Below are 19,774 nucleotides of genomic sequence, written 5' to 3'. Positions count from 1 at the left end.
AATGTAGAACATAAGCGATGGCATATAAAATGCTGATGCTGCCAAAAATCGCAGAGAATGTCCAATGAAATTGAGGTTGTCAAATGAGCTTTTTGTCTGAGTCCCGTGCGTAACGTTGAGAATCGTATATATATTTATATAAATATATATATATATATATATATATATATATATATATATATATATATATATATATATATATATATATATATATATATAATGCCTGCCATACGTCCCGTAAAAAACGGGAGTCCCGATTTTGGACTCAAGTGTCCTGCGTCCCCATCAATTTAGACGGGACAGGCAAGTGTCCCGTATTTTAGTTCCGTCCCATTTCAGCTCTCAATATAAGCTTATCTATATCAATATGAGCAAGATGCAACGTTCATTGTTTAAGAAAAGAAAATTATGTTTCGTGTAATAAATGAATAACATTTCTTGTACTAATATTCTTTGTGAAAATCCATTAACAACTTTTTTTTTTTTTTTTGGTAAAGACAATTTTCTTGAGTCATCCTAGAATGGGTACTATTATGTCTATGTAGGACATTGTAGATTGATGATTTTTTCGTCTGCTAGATTCTTAAATAACATTATTTGGGTAGCATTTTCAAATAAAAATCTCGTGTAAATGAAAAACACTCTATAGAAGCATAAAGTTTCCTGAGAACGCTTTAGATTGTTGGCTATTTCTTTGTATCCATTTCAAATATTGCAGTGAAAATGTTTCAAAAAATGTATTGCGTTGTAAAGTTCTTTAAGTGGGGGAAGAGATCGAAGGTGTCCCGTATTATCATGGAAAAAATATGGCAGGCTTTATATATATTATAAAGTACTATATGAATGAAATTGAGTCGTATATTGTAATGTATGAATGAAAAAGGATATTAAAGTAATTTTTATATAGGGGAAAGTGGGATAGAAATGGGTAACTAAGGTTTGATGTGTTGTCAAAGTCAAGATTGTCAACAAAATGGAATGATGATCAGAACAATTACTCTTGACTTATAATTCGTGAATACTACAAAAATGTGATAGGTTCTGTCTATTGTTTTGCATATATGTTTTTCACAAAAAAGCAAATCACCCGGAAGTACCCTAATGGTGGGGTAAGACCAGGTGTACATGCTAATCGGGTTTCACACCACATGTATCGAGTATGAAAAACGTGGCATCGCTAAACTAATACAATTTTATAGTTTATTTTATGTATGTATTAGTATGTTCATTTGTGTTACGTAAGTCCTCATGAAATGTGCAACAAGGAGTAATAATTACCTATTCAGTCACTAACAATCATTGCAATCCCGTCGACCACTGAAAGAAAAACTACAGTAAACACGATACAAGACGCTGACGGTTGTAGCAGCGGGGCGAAATGGCAGTTCCTTCTTTACGTGTTAAAGGCTGCCGAAAACATGAAAAAATGAATTCTAAAGGTCCATAGCTCCAAAACTATGGGATCTACTGTTGTCGAGTCAAGACTTCACTAAGGAACTAGTATGTGCTCTATCCAAAAATACATGTTTTAGATTCCTAAGGTACTCACGCAACAATTTTTATGGAGGTAGTTGGAGAATACTTTATATCATAGGCCCGTAGTTAAACTCCCTCTATAAAAATTGTTGTGGAAGCACCTCAGGATTCTGACACACTCATTTTTGGATAGGGCACATACTAGTTCCTAAGTTAAGTCTTGACCCGACTGCGGTAGGTCCCATAGTTTTGGAGCTATGGACCTTTAAAATTCCTTTTTTCATGTTTTTGGCAGCCTATAACACGTAAACCGTCGCTTGTAGAGGGATAAATTCTTAAGGTCTTTTGAATTTGGCTAATCAGAGTGCTCCTTTAACCCGCGTATATTCGACGATAACCGTTCGGGATAAAATCTGCTCGCCATGTAGACCTAATTTTATTACAAAATGACGACTGTCTATTTACTTTATTTTATAGTTCTTCCATATTCACTTTCAAATGATCGGCGCCAGTTGCCATCTAATAAAGTTGATGCGTTTGTTGCTTCTAGTACACAACCGCTTTGAAAAAGAAGCAATAAATGCATCAAATGTGGGAGATGAATCTAGAACACCAAAATGGTACATGCCTAGCACATCTTGTGCTGTTAGGGTTTCTTCAGAAACATTTTGTAAAACAATTGAAAACACATCGCGCGGTTTGTATTTTGAAATTTTGCGTATACTTGGATTTGTTTAAGTATTTCTTTCTACTGTGTTTGCCTGTAGCTTCAGTTCATAAGCCTTTATAATTAGATACCCAACATATTTGGCAATCACGCAGAAAACAACACCGAAGATTCTACACTTGTGTTAACACACAGGCTGTGTGTCATTTCAACTAGCGGCATTTGACACACAACTCCAAACGGAGAGTGAGTTGTTCTAACCACTTGTTTGTGTTATATTTTAACACAATCGTGCTAACACATAGGCATGTCGTTGAAATAATACAACGATTTTTTACAGTATAGGCACTTCCAGTAGAACTACAAGGATTAAATTTGGCAAAGTTTTTAGCCTCCTGGGACTATATAGAAAATTTCCAAAAGTGAATATTTTCCATTTTTAGCAGCTTTAAAGAGACAAAAAACTGTGTAATTTAAATAGACTTTTTGGATGTACAAAATCTCATATTTTAGGTACCGTAATTGAAATCGGAATAAAAACTAGGAATTTTGGTATGTTAGTAGGTTTATGAGGCGCGAGGCCGTAGGATGAGAAATTTTGTATCTGGCGACAAATTCCCACCTACTTAAAACTAAACTGATTATATAAACATTCAATTTTGCCAATTGCCAAGTTCATAAAGAAATTGAAAATCACAGCAACTGGGTAAGTAAGAAAATGCTAATCCAAATGTCAATTGAAAGAAACGGAAGTCTTTTAAGTAAATATTGGCAGCAACGCATTCTAATTTTCCAACTTGGTCAAAAGTTAGCAGGGTTGGAAAAAATACAGTTTTTTTTTTAAAAAAAAAAGAACAAAACGCGTGTTTAAAACATGAAAAAAGTGTTTAAAATGTTTTAAAGATGTTTTAAAAAACACACAAAAAAGTACATGTTTTAAACATTTTGAACAGTTTAAAATATTATTTTAAACATATTTCAAAATCGTGTAATCACGTATTTATTAAGACTTTTTGCTCTTTCAACCGATCTTTTCATTTATTTTATTCTCTTTAAGACTACACAGTGTTGGGTACAGAACATTTCCGTATAGATTAGTAATTTTCAACTTATTTCATATAACGACCCCTTTTATTACACCCTCTTGCCAGTGACTCTCATACAGTAAGTATTTTCTTGGATATAGTAAGCTTTTAAGGTAGATTTTAAAATTTACCAACTATAGAGGTTTCACACAATCTATCAATATACATGGCAAAACAAAAGTCCTCACCATCCTTGTGCGTTGACAACGGGTTGAGGGAGAATGATGAATCTTGGAAGTGGTCTGACACATCAGATGGTGCTATCAAGCATCATGGCGAACATCTGTGCTTAGTATTCGAAATTTCAAATGCAAATGGTGTCATGTTACATGAGGGCTAGAATTTTACCAGAAATGCTGTTGTGCGGTTATTTTAACCATAAAGAAAATCATTTCGAGTTACCGCTTCTAAAAGTTTTGTAGTTATGCCTTTAGGGGCTAAGCTAGCGTTTCGTGGAGGCGGGTGAGATTTTTGTTGCAAAATTTGATTACTATTTCATAACACTGGTGCTAATAAAATTATTTTATAATAATAGGGCTACGTTTTCGAAAAGTAATGTTTGAAGCACACTTCATATTGTGCTAACTTTATATTTTCTGCAAGTCTATGTAATTGGTTGTTTTTTGAGTCAAAAATTTATTGACGAAAGGTAATATTTGGGGCGTTCAGAGCACAATAGATCCAAATCCATTTTCAATAAACTTCAGTTTTCCTCAGCAAATGAATTCTATTTCAAAAAATAATACTTCGCAGTCAAGAATCCAAAACAAATGTAACTAAAACCATGCGAAAAGGCGTGGGATAGTTTCATATGACAGCCGCTAGTAAGGGCGTCAGTGGAACAGGAGGGCAACCACCCTCATCCGCACCCTGCATTTCAGATTTTGGGGACGGTAAGACAGTTTTAGAAATCTTTTGATAAGCAAAGTCCAACAGAATAAGCCTGAGGTAATTACACCGAATAAATACGAAGAACATACAGATGATTAAAACTGGGAAGTTGCTTAGGTCCAATTTCCTGAATTTTAAGCAGGCCCGAAACTCGAAAGTAGAGCCACCTTTGAAATCCTTGGGTAAAAAAAAAATATACAAGAAAGCAATATAGGCCTATAGCTCCTTACGGCCAATGATCAAAATCCGTATTTATTCGGTGCAAGGACTTCAATTTTTAAATGTTGGACTTTGCTAAGCAAAATGTTTCTAAATCTGCATTACTGCCCCAAAAATCTGAAATTCAGGGTAGAAGACGGATGATTTCTAAACGAACGCCCCTATCTAGCGGCAATCATACAAAATTCTAGATTCCTTTTTTTCAGGTAGTTTTTCTTTCTTTCATCTCGGATTCGTGGTTGTGAAAATATGACATTTTACGTCGATGTATTCTTTTGGACACATTCTGCATTTATGTAACGTAATTATGCATCATTGACTATGACATTCGGAGCTTGACTTGTTAATCATTCCAACGCTGCAACATACACAATACAAGTATAATGTTAATATCTTAAATGTATGAGCAAGGAGGGGGAAGGGAAAATTAGCCCTCCTCCCCATTCCGTCAACGCCCTTGTCTAGCGGTTGTCCTATGAAACTCTGGTCCACACGCTTTCCCGTGTTTTTTGTTTCATTTATTTCATACCCTATGCTACGAAGATATTACGTTTGCTGAGCAAAAGTGAACCTTTCTGAAAATGAACTTGGATCCCTTGTGCTCTAAATGTTGAGTTGAAGCCAAAGGAGGTGGGCGGATAAGGGCCATTTTTCGCCCATCAGACAACGGAAAAATGAAGTGTCCGATTCCGACAAGTTTGCAATGTATTTGTATACTAGAAGATCTGTTGCATATGTAAAAATAATAGATACATGATAAAGAAAATAGTAAGTCATAGAAATGAGAGCCCAAAATAGTTCGTTTCAGCGTTTTGCGACATTTTGGTAATGTTTGGTCTCTTTGATGGAGGCTTATAGGAAGAAGGAGTCGATGAACCAAAATAAATCTGACTCGTCATAATATAACGCTGTGTAACCTTTGATATGAGTACTAACTGATTTTGGTTCAGTGTGTCCTTCTACCTATTAGAGAACAAAATGTATTGCGCGAGAGTATAGAGCGATGAATACTGTTTATACGCTGTAATGTACGAGTTCAACTGGAGACTCCAGCTCTGATGTTAGTTACCGATTGTGACTGAAAATACATGCTCAGCATGTCAATAAAACATATAAAAAAATGTAGTTTGCGCGGATATGTATGTAGGGCAGCAAAATAGAGACAGCACGTTATGGAGTATTGAGAAGGCATGTCATTTCTGAAAGTGGTATGAGTAAAAGTGCCAGCAGGAAAACCAGTCGCAGAATGGCATGAAATTCTGTAATATAGGCATATATATATATATATCGAAGAATCATACATACCACGCGTCAATGAAGTACCGATGGGAAGTCATTGATACGTTATATTGCAATACTGAGGGAAAGATTAAAAACAACGACCAACAGTAGCTACCTGATGTATCCGATCCTTACACTCACAAGTACTTAAGTGACAGGTATGTACTCTCTGTACATACATCATGACGATGCTTCTGTTCTCCGAGTTCAGTGGTACTGTCAATGTAAAGTAGGCGCACGGGTCGTCGGATGTTGTGGGCATGTTGCTTCCGTACTATGGTTTCTGGCTTACTGGCGCCACAATTCCACCGCAGTTAAGAAACCAAGTCTAGAAAATACTCATACACTACAAGATGCCGCAGCTGCACGATGGTCCAGTGGCGATTCGGATGACGACAGCAAGCACGATGCCTAATCTGCAAACTAGCTACAAGTGTCTCCAGCTATCTGATTATTTCCGATGTAATATATTGATCTCATAGTCGTAGTAGACTTCATTCTTCTTATTCTTGCCGTTAGTGTTCTATTTACTATTGCTTTCTCGGATTCCAACTCATGACATTAGTGTTTACGTTCCTTCATTAACACACGACTTACGTCTTTGTTTACTTATTTTTACCTCTCACTTATAGCGCTTTCCGTCAAAATATATTTGTTTTCTTAATTTTATGAGGTATACTATTGGAAACCATGCATTTCACATCTCGGGCCTGATGGGCAAAAAATGGCCCTTATCAGCCCACCTCCTTTATCCTGCAACCCAAGTTTGTTCGAAACATATAAAATTAGTTTGTTTAGTTTGATTGATTACATCTTGCATCAGTAGCAAGGCTATATTAGACAGGGCTTTTTGTTTAAAATGGGATCTGACCCACTAATTTTGAAATTTTACGTGGGATCGCAGTCAAAATCTATACAGCAAATTCCGACGCCTCGTGTCTCTATCCTCAAAAATTAATGTTAAAAGACTGAATATTGCACTCTGTAGCGTGGTACATACATACAAACAAACAAATTGAGATCAAATTGTCCCAGACCTTGACGTTCAGCACTAACGTTATAATAAGTATCACACTTGGTTAGTTACACGATCGACTGCCATACCTTGCGTTTCTCACCTGGTCTCTTCATACAAGCTATGCCAAGTTGTAAAGTTTCAAAGAAAATTTAGAACTGTGGTGGGGAAGAGGTACGAAATAAAATTTTCATAATATAATGAAAAAGATATTGTTGATACAAAATTAGTTGTTATCTGAAGTTTCCAGTTGCATCTCAGCCACACCACTGACGTTAGATTCATCAGAAGCAATTTTCGGATCAACATTTTTACCATTTGTTTGGGTTTCCATTGTTACCAAGCATTGCATTTTTCATAATGATTTTCGTTCTTGGAACTAAACCACCCATTTCTTTCTTACACGTTTTGTGACAAACTCGTTTGATCGTTTACTTACCTGATTGAGTTTGAGTTACTCTAATAAATTTGTATCAAATCATGTCCTTCTTTTCTTCACGCATAATCCATGTTAAACAATTCCATGTTGTACGGAGACAGAACTAACATGTACTGTACAAACGAATGCTTGCGATATTTTAATTTCAGAACCTCAACGTCGCAATGAATACAACACAACAGTTTGTTTCCGTGATAATTATTTTATTTATTTTTTAATATCAGTTCTATAAGTAGTCCAACCTTCGACTACGACACTTTCTCGCAAGTTAACTGAGAAGCATTTAAACAATACAATATACGTTAAAAATAAGGGGGAAAAGAGACAAAATAAATTGTAGACCACCACATTGACCTGCTGTAGCCACGAGAAATCAAACCATTCACATGGGAAGAAAATAGTCTTCTGATTGGGGAGCACTTTTGGACAGTTCTCTTGCTCTGGAAGATTTCTTTTTTTTTTTACGAACATAAAATAAAATGCAAATAAACATATGTTTAAGACAAGTCTTCAAAATAAACGTGTTTAAAACAAAATGTTTAAAACATAAACAAAATTTGTTTTAAACAGAATCAATTGTGAAAAAAATGTTTTAATCATTTGTTTTAAATATTTTGTTTTAAACAAAACAACCCTGGAAGTTAGTAAATTTGGGACGAAGCCCAAACTAGCAAAAACTTGAACTAATTACATGAACCTTCGATTGTGCCACCTGCAAAGTCTATAAAAGAAGTGACAATTCACAGCAACTAGGTAACTAAGAAAATTTTAAGCTAAGTCAATTGAACTTAACGGCAATCTTCTGAACAAGGAATTTGCCAACTTGATCAGAAGTAGTGGCTTTTGGGGGGAGGATTCTCCTTTCTCCCTGCTGAGACAAGACTTAGCTTTTTTGGTCCTCCTGAATAAGTCATAGTCCCCCAAGAAAAACTTCCTGGGTACACCCCTGTATGATTATTTAATTATATTTGTCACTATTTTATTTCTCAGTTTCGTATCTATGCACTTTCGACCGTACGCAGTTTCGATCCTACGCAGTTTCGACGCTACGCAGTTTCGACCGTACGCAGTTTCGATCGTACGCAGTTTCGATCGTACGCAGTTTCGACGCTACGCAGTTTCGACCGTACGCAGTTTCGATCCTACGCAGTTTCGACGCTACGCAGTTTCGGTCGTATAGAGATCCTACTCCGATTTTTCCCTATATAACTTCAAAAAAAATACTATTACTTAATATTCTGTGATTATAAAATAATTGTTTTTTTATTGTTCGATCATAAGACCTTATCTGTTTTCGATCCTACGCCGGTTTTAGTTTCGATCGTACGCAGTTTCGATCGTACGCAGTTTCGGTCGTACGCAGTTTCGATCGTACGCAGTTTCGATGCTACGCAGTTTCGATCCTACGCATGTAACCCATATTCGGACCCAAAAAGAACGGGAATGAGGAGTTGCGAGAACTTCATAATGAAGAACTGCATAATTTATACCGTTTACCAAACATTGTTAGGGTCATCAAGTCTATAGGAGACTCAGATGGGCAGGTTGTGTAGCCAAAATGGGAGAAAGTAGGAACGCTTTCAAAGTTTTAATTGGAAATCCAATCAGAAAACGACCATTAGAAAGAACTAGGCGCGGATAAGAGGATAGTATTAAGATGGATCTTGCAGAAATAGGAATACAAAGTAGAAACTGAATCGAGTTCACTAAGAACAGAACTTAGCAAAGAGTTGTTGTGAATCTGACATTGAACCTCCTGGTTCCATAGGTCATAGAGATACTGTAGAGTCATACATACGTGATTTTGTCCTTGAAATTTTCATTCAAACGATTGATTGAATAAGATAAAATGAGAAGCCATGTGTAAATATATAACAATTATAGGTGAAATACACGAAGAACGTTAATGAAATACTTATCTGAATATTATACGTTAACACATAATTTTAGGAAGGTCATCCATCATTGGACATACTTCACACATACTGACAGTAGTATTGATTTTTTGTTATGTTTTGCATGAAATTTGTCTGTTAATTAGTCGTAGCTTAGCATGTTAGTGAGGTCAAAATATATCACTGTTTTAAGACTTCCAAACTATGCTATGCATAAGTGTCGGAAGACGTATAAAATGACTTTGTCCGTCCATCTGTCGACAGGTATCAGAACAAAAAACAGTGAGAGACATCAAGAAGCGGATTTTTGCAATTGATTCAGCATCCCAAGAATGGATTCTCATCTCTTCTCTTAATTCTCCATTCATGGAACAAAAACGGTAATAGATTGTGACATGCGTTTTTTTTTTTTTTTTTTCAATCGACTCAGCGTCTTAAACTAACATGCCACTATCACCTTCTAACAAAACAGAAAGTCGTTAAATTTTATTAGTACCTTCGGTTTCAATATCCATGGAACAGAAAAAGCAATAGATATCGAAAAAACGTTTTTCTGGAATCGATTCAGCTTCCCAAGAATAGGTTCCACTTCCACTGTTAACACTTGATTCAAACCGGAAGAGACAGAAATCAGCCGTTCCGGTTTCAACCCACAATGCTACACCAAAATCGAAAGTGGTTGGAATTTATTAGTACTTCCGGTTTCAATATTATTTCCATAGAGCAAAACGGTAAAAGATATTGAAAAGCTTCTTTTCTTTCTTTTTAACACATATTTAGCGCCCCAAAAGTGAGTTTCGTTTCGACTTTTTTCCATTTGTTCAAATCGGAGGTGGTGAAAATCCGGGATTCCCGGTTATAATATTGATCGCATAATGAATAAAACGGAAATAGATATTGACGAGCAGTTGTTTTAGATTAATTTAGTACCGGTAGTGTACAGGGTGGCCCAAAAGTAGGTATACACCATTGCATTGACCAAGTATAACATTCTAGCTTATAACGTTAGGTTTATTTGCTTCGGCTGTTCCGAACTTAAGATATAAGTAAAAAGACATTAAAAACAAATAATAAACTAAATCTACCTGATGGATAACAATAAGAAATGATATGAAAAGCAATGAGTTGATCAGTACGGGATTGTATACCTACTTTTGGGCCACCATGTATACGCATTGTTTCCTTTCGTCATTACATGTGGTAGTCTTTTTCTTGAATGCTGTTTAATTGCCAGATCATGTATCATAATTTCAATTCTATTTTGGAGTGTATTATCTGCTTTGACTACAGTTTAAGAATTTAATAAAGAGAATTGGAATAAAATATAAGAATATAACAACCATTTTAAAGACCAAAAGGTCTAACCCAACAACTGACTCAGTAAATGCCATGGTATTTATTGACAAATGACTAACGTTGAATACTCACAAAGACAATAAACCTCTTCTGTCTCTCTTTGTTGATTGATTTAAAGCATGTAAACATTAGTATTAATGGAATTGTATAAATCACATTTTAACTTCAATCAATAATTTCAGAAATGGCACAAGGGTGCAGCACGGGCAGCCCAACGGTGGGCAAATGAATGTCTACTGCTTACTCATGACAACGTCACTGGTAGATGGATAGATAATTTTGGTTCATGTGGACAGAATATCTTTGTCTCAACTCATCAAGTTCCCTGGTAAGTAGTAGAACATTGACCATCATAATTAATGTCGTTCTACGCTAGAAACTATTCTACAATATGTTTCACTAACTCAACTATTGCCAGCAAATAATATTGTAATTATAAAATTTGATTTAACAAAATAAAATTACATTTAAGTTTTGTAATTTTAGTTCTTTTCTGGATTCCTCCATATGTTTATAATTATATCATTCTTCATATTTCAAACTTAACGGGATTCTTCAATCTTTTTTTTTTTTCAAGTCTTTCAGTTTGAATTATGGAAGAATACATACATACATACGTATGTGCCCTTGAAGTACAATATGACAGCCATATCCCTATCTTTATTATTATAATAGACATACCCACCTTCCATAGTGGTATCATATTGTCTAACGAATGACATCCAAAAAAGAGATATAATGCTCTCTGAAATGCTAAATAACTTAGGTTCAAAATTTAAGGTACTTAGAAAGATCATTTTAACAACAATGTCATTCCGAAAATTCTTCTAAACAATTGGGTTAATTTGGCCAAAATTACGAATACAGTTGAATTACTTTCTAGTATATGTGTACTCTATCTAAGTTAATTTCTTTCCGATTTCAAAAGAATAAAATTGAATCAGTAGTTTTGAAACGGTCATGAGTCAGAAAAGTAATGTTATGAACATCAAATAAAACTGTTTTATTTTGGAAAATCCTGATAGATATGAAATGATCGACCTCTGTTTCAAAAAGTAGAATTTTCTTGGCATTGTATAAAACGAACAATTTGTAAACAATTGGTGTTCCAAAGCAAATAAATACAAAGTTGAACTAAAGCAAAATCGCCATTTCATGATTCATGACCTTTTACAAAACTACTGATTCAATTAAATTTTTCGTCAATTTATTTTTGTCTGTTTCTGTTGTCTAGGTTTGCTTAGCCAGTTTTGAAATTTGAATATTAAGATAATGTAACATAACAATTTGCGTGTTACTCTTAACATAAAAATATTGAGCTAAGACAATTCACCCATCTCCTTTAGCCTAACCGGCATAACCGTGGGACGTTAAACTTAAAGATTTCATTTCAATTCAATTCACTGTCATAAATGATTGTGTAATAGCATACTTATTAAAATAAAGCTGTTAGAGTAGCGACTCCTTATGTGCATATCTCCAAAAACAAAAGATGAACTTCCTGATCACAAATCGTTACTGGGTTTCAAAAATATAATTAAACTTGGGATGTACTGTAAGTAGACTGGTAGGCAAACCCTACTTCTGAAACCCTGAATTAGTGGAGACTGAAGTGCAATGATTAAGATCAATTACAATAAGTTAGCATCTCATTTTTGATTTGTTGTCTCGAAAAAAACAACAACTTATTATAAGTTTTTATGTATAATTTCAGGTACTTCGCAATCAAGACGTGGTTTCTAGAGCGACATAACTTTACGTATGGTTCAAACAAAAATGATCTCTACGTAATTGGACATTATACACAAATGGTGTGGGCTTCTACTCATAGAATAGGCTGTGGATTTGCAAGATGTAATCCAGGAAAAGGAAAACCTTATTACAACTATGTTTGCAACTATTGCCCGATGTAAGTAAATAAAAATTAGACACTTTCAGAAGTAACACTTTTGGAATTAGTATTTACGAATGAAAATTGAAAAGTCTTTGCGCCTACTGATTTATTTTCAAATTACAAAACAGAAACGAAAAACAAGATATACACAATATTCTACGCACCTTTGTCTATTTTTCACATAATCAGCACATCGGCTAAGGCATTTATCTCACCGTACCACAAGTTTCTCGATGCCCACTGCGTAGAAGGTGACCAGCTGATTACGGAACCAACAACGAACAATATTCTGCGCTTCGAGGTCGTTCGTGAACCTCTGTCCTACCAGGAAATTCTTAATCGACCAAAAACATGGTAATCACTGGGGGCAAGGACTGGACTCTAAGGGGTATACTTCATAATCTCCCGCCTCCAAGAGTGAAGCTTAGCGATTGTTTTGTTCATCACCTGGGGTTTTGCGTTGACATAGAGGAAAACCACATCATCAACATTCTGAGTACCTTGACGTCCATTCTTGAACTCCTTGCACCACCACTACCCACATCGCACTCCTAACACTTTTTCCTATAAACCGGCTTCATCTCCATGTGAGTATCTGTGGATGTGTGTTCTTTAGAACATGGAAAACGAATAACCTTTCGCTGCTCATATGGCGTGGACTTCCTGAGCCACCTTTGACAGCTGATAAAGAGCACCGAGCGGTGAAAGAAATGGGAAGTTAGACTGAGGCAGATCCAAGAAAATCCTACTACATCGCTCATTTATCTCGATTTTGTAATAAAATATATTATACGCTTAAAAAAATAAATGCAATGGGTTTTCGAATTTCCTCTGTAGAACCTTTTAACATGATTAAGAACACATTAAAATATTCATAAATAACTGTAAATATGCTATCAATGCTCCTGTAGAACTAAATTTTATTTCCCTATGCTTAAAAATTCAAAATTACATTAAATCATTATATTATGATTGTCTTCAACGTCTTCTTGGACATACACACACATATACGGTACTCGTGTGTTTTTTATTTGAATGATAGTAAGAGATAGGCTCAGGAACAGAAAGAATTAAGAGGCGTTCTGGGTCACATTTTGAATACTTTTAAGAAGTGGATCTCCTTTGTTATTACGAAATCATCATAAATATTCTAGTAGTAATATTCTAAAGTTTTAAAAAAAATTCAGGCATAATGATCCTTCACTATACTTTTAGTTTTGACTTTGTATTGTCTCTTTAATATCATTCAATCCTTCTTTCATCTTCTACCATGTCTATCATCACATCTCTAATAAGTCAATTTCTTTTCAAAAACATACGAGTATAACTGGTTATTTTTCCTTGTATATGTTCGCTATTTCTTTTTTCCTCTCAATTTCTGTGGACACTTCATTGGTCTTCTGTTCCACGTCAGTAATGAATTTAACGACCTCTCTCCCTCTTTTTTTTCTTTTAACCAACACAAATGAATTCAATGCAAATTGTAATACTTAACTGTGAACTTACTATCAATTTATGTCAACCCATAAAATTTACGATTTCTTTTTCTGTAATAAGAATTAATTTATCTTCTTTTGACACGTATCGCAACCTGCACAACACCTAGTCCGTGAGTTTGCTCAAAGCTTTCCCGTTTCCTCCCACATTAACATTGCACCAAGTCAGTAGTGTAACGCAAAAATGTCGGGCACACTCGCAGGATTATTTTTGGGCCCCCTTCCCATGCATATTAACTTCCCACTATATTATGTCTCTGTAGAAGACAATGATTAATAAATCCATGGAATATAATAAAATTACAATTAAAATTAATACTCACCGAAAAAGGCAAAAATTATTTTCCCTTAACCTTCGAGTGCTAAGATGATTTTTTAAACTAATGTTGCTAGAATGGCTGAATTTTCACCCAGAGCAATGGATATTCCGTATTCAGCTTAATTTTTGTAACGTATAGTTCTTAGCATTTGCTTCGCCGTGGGCCCCCAAACCCTGCGGGCTCCCCGCACTGCAGGCCCTGCGGGGCCCTCAGTTACGCCACTGCACCAAGTATTTAATAATAGTTTTTAACATAGTTAACAATTTCCTTTTTCTTTCTGTTTTTCTTTCTTTTTCTTTTCAATTAAGTCACTTGTTTTAAATGGAGGTTTATAAGTAATTTTATTTATTTATTTATTTATTTATTTATTTATTTATTTATTTATTTATTTATTCAACACAACATGCTTTAGGCCCAGTTACAGTGTTATTTCTTAGATATAGATTTACCCACACTTATATGCAGATCCTATCCTAACTATATATAAAACTACATGAGCTGACATAAAATTATTGAGCACTTCCTGTAGGACTACAATGATTAAATTTGGTATGATCGTAACTTTCCGAAACTAACCCACAGGAAAATTGCCAAAAGTGAATATTTTTAATTTTTAGGGGGTTTAAAGAGGGGATGAAGAATTTCCTATATGCTATTTAAATGGGCGTATTTTTGGGATACAAAGACTTATCTTTTAGATAGTTGAAGTAGGAAAAGAAACGATAGAATTGTGGGTTTAAGGGGTGCGAGGCCGTAGGCTGAGCAAAGATAGTGTGTGGGGGCGAAGCCCCCGGATGAGCAAATTCAGGAAATATGAAGAGCAAGTTCACGAAATTCACTGTTGATGCAAAGGCCGATAGATAAGAAATGCGAGGCAGTAGGCCGAGCAGACTCGGGGGCCAAAGGCTAGTATACATATAAAATAAGATTAAATATTTATACATTTCATTATCACATATTTTCTTATATACTGTCTTCAACATTCCGAAAACATCTATAGCAGATACCCTTTCACTTACATTGTATGAAGGAGGAAATATCCTTGAGCAAATCTCCTTCATATAGGAGACTTAGCGAGAATATTTGCTCTTGTCTTTTGCAGTAAAATGTACTACTATTTCCTACGCGGGTTTTACCTGACGGGACATGTAATTGAACCCTCGAAATAAGACCGGGATAGTCAATTTTACCATGCAGTAATTTGTATTACCATGCATAAATAAAAGATCCGTATGTTCTCTCCGTTATTTCAATGTGTGCATGTTGAAGTTTTGTACTATTTCTGAATATGACTCATATTTTGAATACATGTCAGTTTTCCTATAAGCAAGTAATTTCAAGAATTTTGATTGTATCCTTTCAATCATATCAATGTGTTTTAGAGTTTTTGGTGATCAAGACAGAGTCACATATTCTAATTGCGATTTTACAAAGTATAGTTTCATTAATGTAGCATCGTTTTGAAACTCTTCACCTATTCTTAACAATAAACTCAAGATTTCTGTGTGAATTATTAATAGTTGTTTCAATATGATAAGTAAAACTTAACTTAGGATCAAATAGCACTCCTAGATCTTTAATTAAGTTAGATATCTCTAAAATAGTTCCTTCAATAGAATAGTCATGTTTATTGTTGTTTTCTTTACAGGTAAGGGAAAGAGTTTTGCATTTATTCACGTTCAACTTAATCTTATTGTCATACCAGTTCTTAATATTGCATAAGTGTATTGGCAGTTTTACAATTACAATTTGGAAAATATTTTAAAGTCGTCCGCGAATAGAAGAGTGTTAGAATAATGAATGTAATTTCTTGTTCTTTGGTTTTTCTTGCAGAGGAAATTTTATGGAAAGACTTGGTCGTCCGTATAAGAAAGGTGAACCTTGCTCTGCCTGCCCAGACCACTGTCGAGTGAAGAAATTGTGTACAAATTCTTGTCCTGTAGCAGACCTATGGGTGAATTGCCGCGACTTGAACGCCACGTGGCACGATTGGCTGTGTAATACGCACACTGATGAAGGACGAGAAAGATACCAATTTTGCAAAGCAACCTGTCGATGTCATGATAAAATCGTGTAGGAAAAAAAAACTAGTCAAATGAGACATCGTATGAAAAGAAACGTTTGAAGGTTGTGAAATGTAGTTTCGTTTTCACTGGCAGTGAGAAGTATTAGGGTATAGTGAAGTGGTTAAGATGTGGAATTGTGTTCACACCAGTTTTTATATTCGTACAAAGTTTATAGTGAAAAAGTGATATATGGCAGATGGTGATTCTAGCGAACATGATTTTGTGTCAGAGGGCTGTGCTTGTGATTAGATGTCATGTGTGATATTATGTGGTAGAAACGACATTTCATCCCACATAAGAACGAAAACGTAACTTGCTTGATATCGAAATTCCTAATTAAAAAATAAAAACGAAAGATACGTTCATTTTTGTCATGAAATATATGTGGCTAATTCTAGTGATGCCAAGAAAATAATTTGCCATTTATTTTAAGGTAAAAATTGTCTTAAATCAAACTACAAAAATAGAGAGTATATTTCAAAATGTGCTTAAGAATTAGCTGCATATAGTCTAACGTGGTCTGAAATCGTATTTTGAAGTGAATAAATATATCGGTATATGCTAGCTGTTTGAATTTTACACAAACTATTATAAATGTGTGTGTGAAGAGATATTATCAGATGAACTGAGCAGGAAACAAGTGTACGCAAGTCCACTGGGAAGTACAAAGTTTTTAGTATTCGTTTTCTTTTTCTTTTATTTTGCAAAACGTGTTAATGCTGTGCTTACTAAGTGACAAATTGACAAAGTATTAATTTTTCCTACTTGTAATAATTTATAATAATTGAATATGAAGTTAGAATACTTCAACGTTGTATATAAGAAAGTTCCTTTTATGTATCTAAACATTGTAAAATTATATCGTCCTCTATTCTATTCTGTAATGTTCTCTTACTAAAATCCTTATCTTATATATCTAGTTATTAATCATTCTATTTTGTCTAAATAGTTACAAATTTATATAAGTGCTTTCTTGTACCGTTTGAATTTCAATTTTCTTTATATATATATATATATATATATATATAACATATTGAGAAAGGTTTTGTGAAATAACCATTTTTTAAAGTAAAACAAATAGCATATTGTTTCTTCATACTTCATAAATATCTGCATATGTTTCATAAGTAACTATGGTTTATAACGTTATGAATCAAAGTTGACAACATACATTGAAAGACTAATTCCGAAGATAGTTGAAATCCATAATCCATGAATATTGTTTCTCAGTGGGAAAAATATATAGTAGACTCTACATAAAGTTGCACACTCTTTAACGTACTTTCATTTATATTTAGCGTGTTATCCACTGAGTACAGACCCAAGAGGCTGTCAGTAGCTTCATGGGATGAGGCAAAGCATGAAGAAAAAATAAGAAAATATAAAAATCAAAAGACCAAAATTATATTATTTTAATTATATTCTTTCTAAAACATTAACTATATATGTACAGTGTATCTCATTTTATATTAACTGTATGTCACTTTTCATTAACCTTTTTGAAACATATCAGGCATAGATTTACACCATTATTTCAATGATAAATACTTACGACTAGGAATTGGCGTTGTTAATAAGTCTACAGAACTTTTAAGGATATAGTGGCTTACAATAAGAATATAAGGAAGAGAAACAAGCCTGGGAATGTTCAACTGTCATCATCTCGAGACCCTACTGAGGGAAGAGAGGCTTGTCTCATGTCTCAAATGCGCGACCAAAAAGTGCCATTAGGTCCAGAGTGTATATGGTATCTCAGTAATTAAAATTGAAATAGACAGGGTTGACCAGAAAAGGGATGAACTCAGCCGAGTTGTGGTCCGTGAGTGTCTGTACTTTGAGGTAGTTTGGCATCAAAAGAGGGAAGTAAACTCGCCTTAACATCCTAGTGCCGACACTATAGACACTGGTAGATTCATATTCGATAGAGGAGTTCCCTCTACAAGCAGGTGTAATTGGGAGATGGACCTCGGTTCATCGCACAAATGGATATATTCCATTACCCTTCTTCGGAAGAGTTTTGTGTATGTGCGAAGCAGGTACAGAGACGTTTTGAATAAGCAATCATTACGTATCTATGGATCTACAAGTGATTGGCCATACACGAAGGAGCACAAGTGTGGTAAACACTTATTTAACATGTCATAATTTCGGTTCGCCCAATTTTACGTTAGCATCACACAGCTCCGTACACCGTGGAATATAGTGGATTTATTATTTAGAAGTCAGGTTGAGGCTTAGCATTCATCTCAGCATCGAGGCTTTATAAGATGTGAATCTACAGAGCTTAACATAGGATTCAAACTACAGAAGTTCCCGACGGGAATCGAACGGGGTCTCCCGCGCCGAAGACGAATACACTAACCATATATTCAGAAGATAACCCTTTTTCTAACAGTTAAATGTATCGGGGGTATAATTAAATTCTACGTTGGCATTCTTTGGCAAATGTGGAAAGACATCCTGCCCAGAGAGAGAGGAGGTTCGTCCCACTTCTAAATGGAACGATTCTACGAGTCGTCAGTTCTGATAGTGCAGATGGTACAGTACGTAGCTTAGCCCTAATCTGAGGCAGAGTTGATATTGTATTATAGCTTAACTTAAAATGGTCCAGTGCTAACATTGGGGACGTTGGTGGACCCTTATTTGCTACGAAAATTTTCTCCATCATTATGTATAACTGGGAGATGGGTATCCGTGTATCGCTGTTGATGTGATAAGATAGGAATCTCCCCTTCTACATGGAGCAAGGGAAATGCATTTAATCTTGAAGGCAGAGATGTAATTGAGGGTATACGGGAATACGCGGTATAAGAATTTTATAGTCAAGCGTATACTTAGGTCCACTTTATATTTCCGTAGACTAGGTATACGCTGAAAACTGAATATATACTGTTGTTTGTTTTGTGATCTATGTTGATTTCCTGAAGCTAAATTCTTCATATAAATAAGAATTCGTCAAAGAAGTTAGTGAAACTTAAGTATGTAATTATTATTTTTACTTTTTTTTTTTTTTAAAAAAAAAAAAGCATTTGAATACAACTGGAGTTTTCCTAATAATAATGTTCAATTATAGTCGGTTTCCTCATTTTAATTTATAGCACGGTCGTGAGCACTAAACATCAAGATTTTATTTCAGTTCAGTGGCATAATTCTAATCACTAGCATTTTCCTATCGGTCACGCCTATCCCGTTCTTAGAAATTATACTATACATACATTTTTAGGCTCGAGACACCGTATTCAGGAATCACATTTAGAAAGTAGTCCACGAAAGGTGACATTTCTTCCGACACAAAAATATGTATTGTAGTTTTTTTTTTTTTTTAAGTTTTGAGGGGAAGGGGGTTGGTTGGTCATTGGTACACATATCTTTTGAATGGAGTCCAGAGAATACCTACTAAAAATTCTACCATTACATCACTTGAAACTTACTTTCTTAAGATTAACATATGTGCAATAATAGTAACAATAACAATTAACATGTGTACTAAATCATGTATATTAGATATTTAATATAGAGCCACCATTTTCAGCAGCTGTTAGGAAATATGTCCCTACAAACGCTAAATAACATATTTCTACATAAAATAAAAATTAATATTTCTTATCCTTTTGCAACTGCAAATCTGAGTTATTATAAACGAGTCAACCTATAGTACAGAAAATATGTTCCAT

The 19,774-nt window shown here is 34.7% G+C and overlaps 1 protein-coding gene across 3 annotated transcripts in view; it reads left to right on the top strand.

The window, feature by feature from the left end:
* The window catches only part of LOC145671617 (cysteine-rich secretory protein 2-like), a 242,389-nt gene extending 223,280 nt beyond the window's left edge, over positions 1-19,109 (top strand). For all 3 annotated transcript variants that reach the window (XM_081740812.1, XM_081740820.1, XM_081740815.1), the window contains 3 exons: positions 10,507-10,652; positions 12,039-12,233; positions 15,868-19,109. In XM_081740812.1, the coding sequence (XP_081596938.1) occupies positions 10,507-10,652; positions 12,039-12,233; positions 15,868-16,111 (585 nt within the window). In that variant the 3' untranslated portion in view covers positions 16,112-19,109. The remainder of the gene's footprint in view (positions 1-10,506; positions 10,653-12,038; positions 12,234-15,867) is intronic.
* Positions 19,110-19,774: the final 665 nt, after the last annotated feature.

This window comes from Thermobia domestica, chromosome 2 (assembly GCF_964235325.1).
Source record: "Thermobia domestica chromosome 2, izTheDome1.hap1.1, whole genome shotgun sequence".
Taxonomy (NCBI): Eukaryota; Metazoa; Arthropoda; class Insecta; order Zygentoma; family Lepismatidae; genus Thermobia; species Thermobia domestica.
This window is presented reverse-complemented; position numbering and strand designations above follow the sequence as displayed.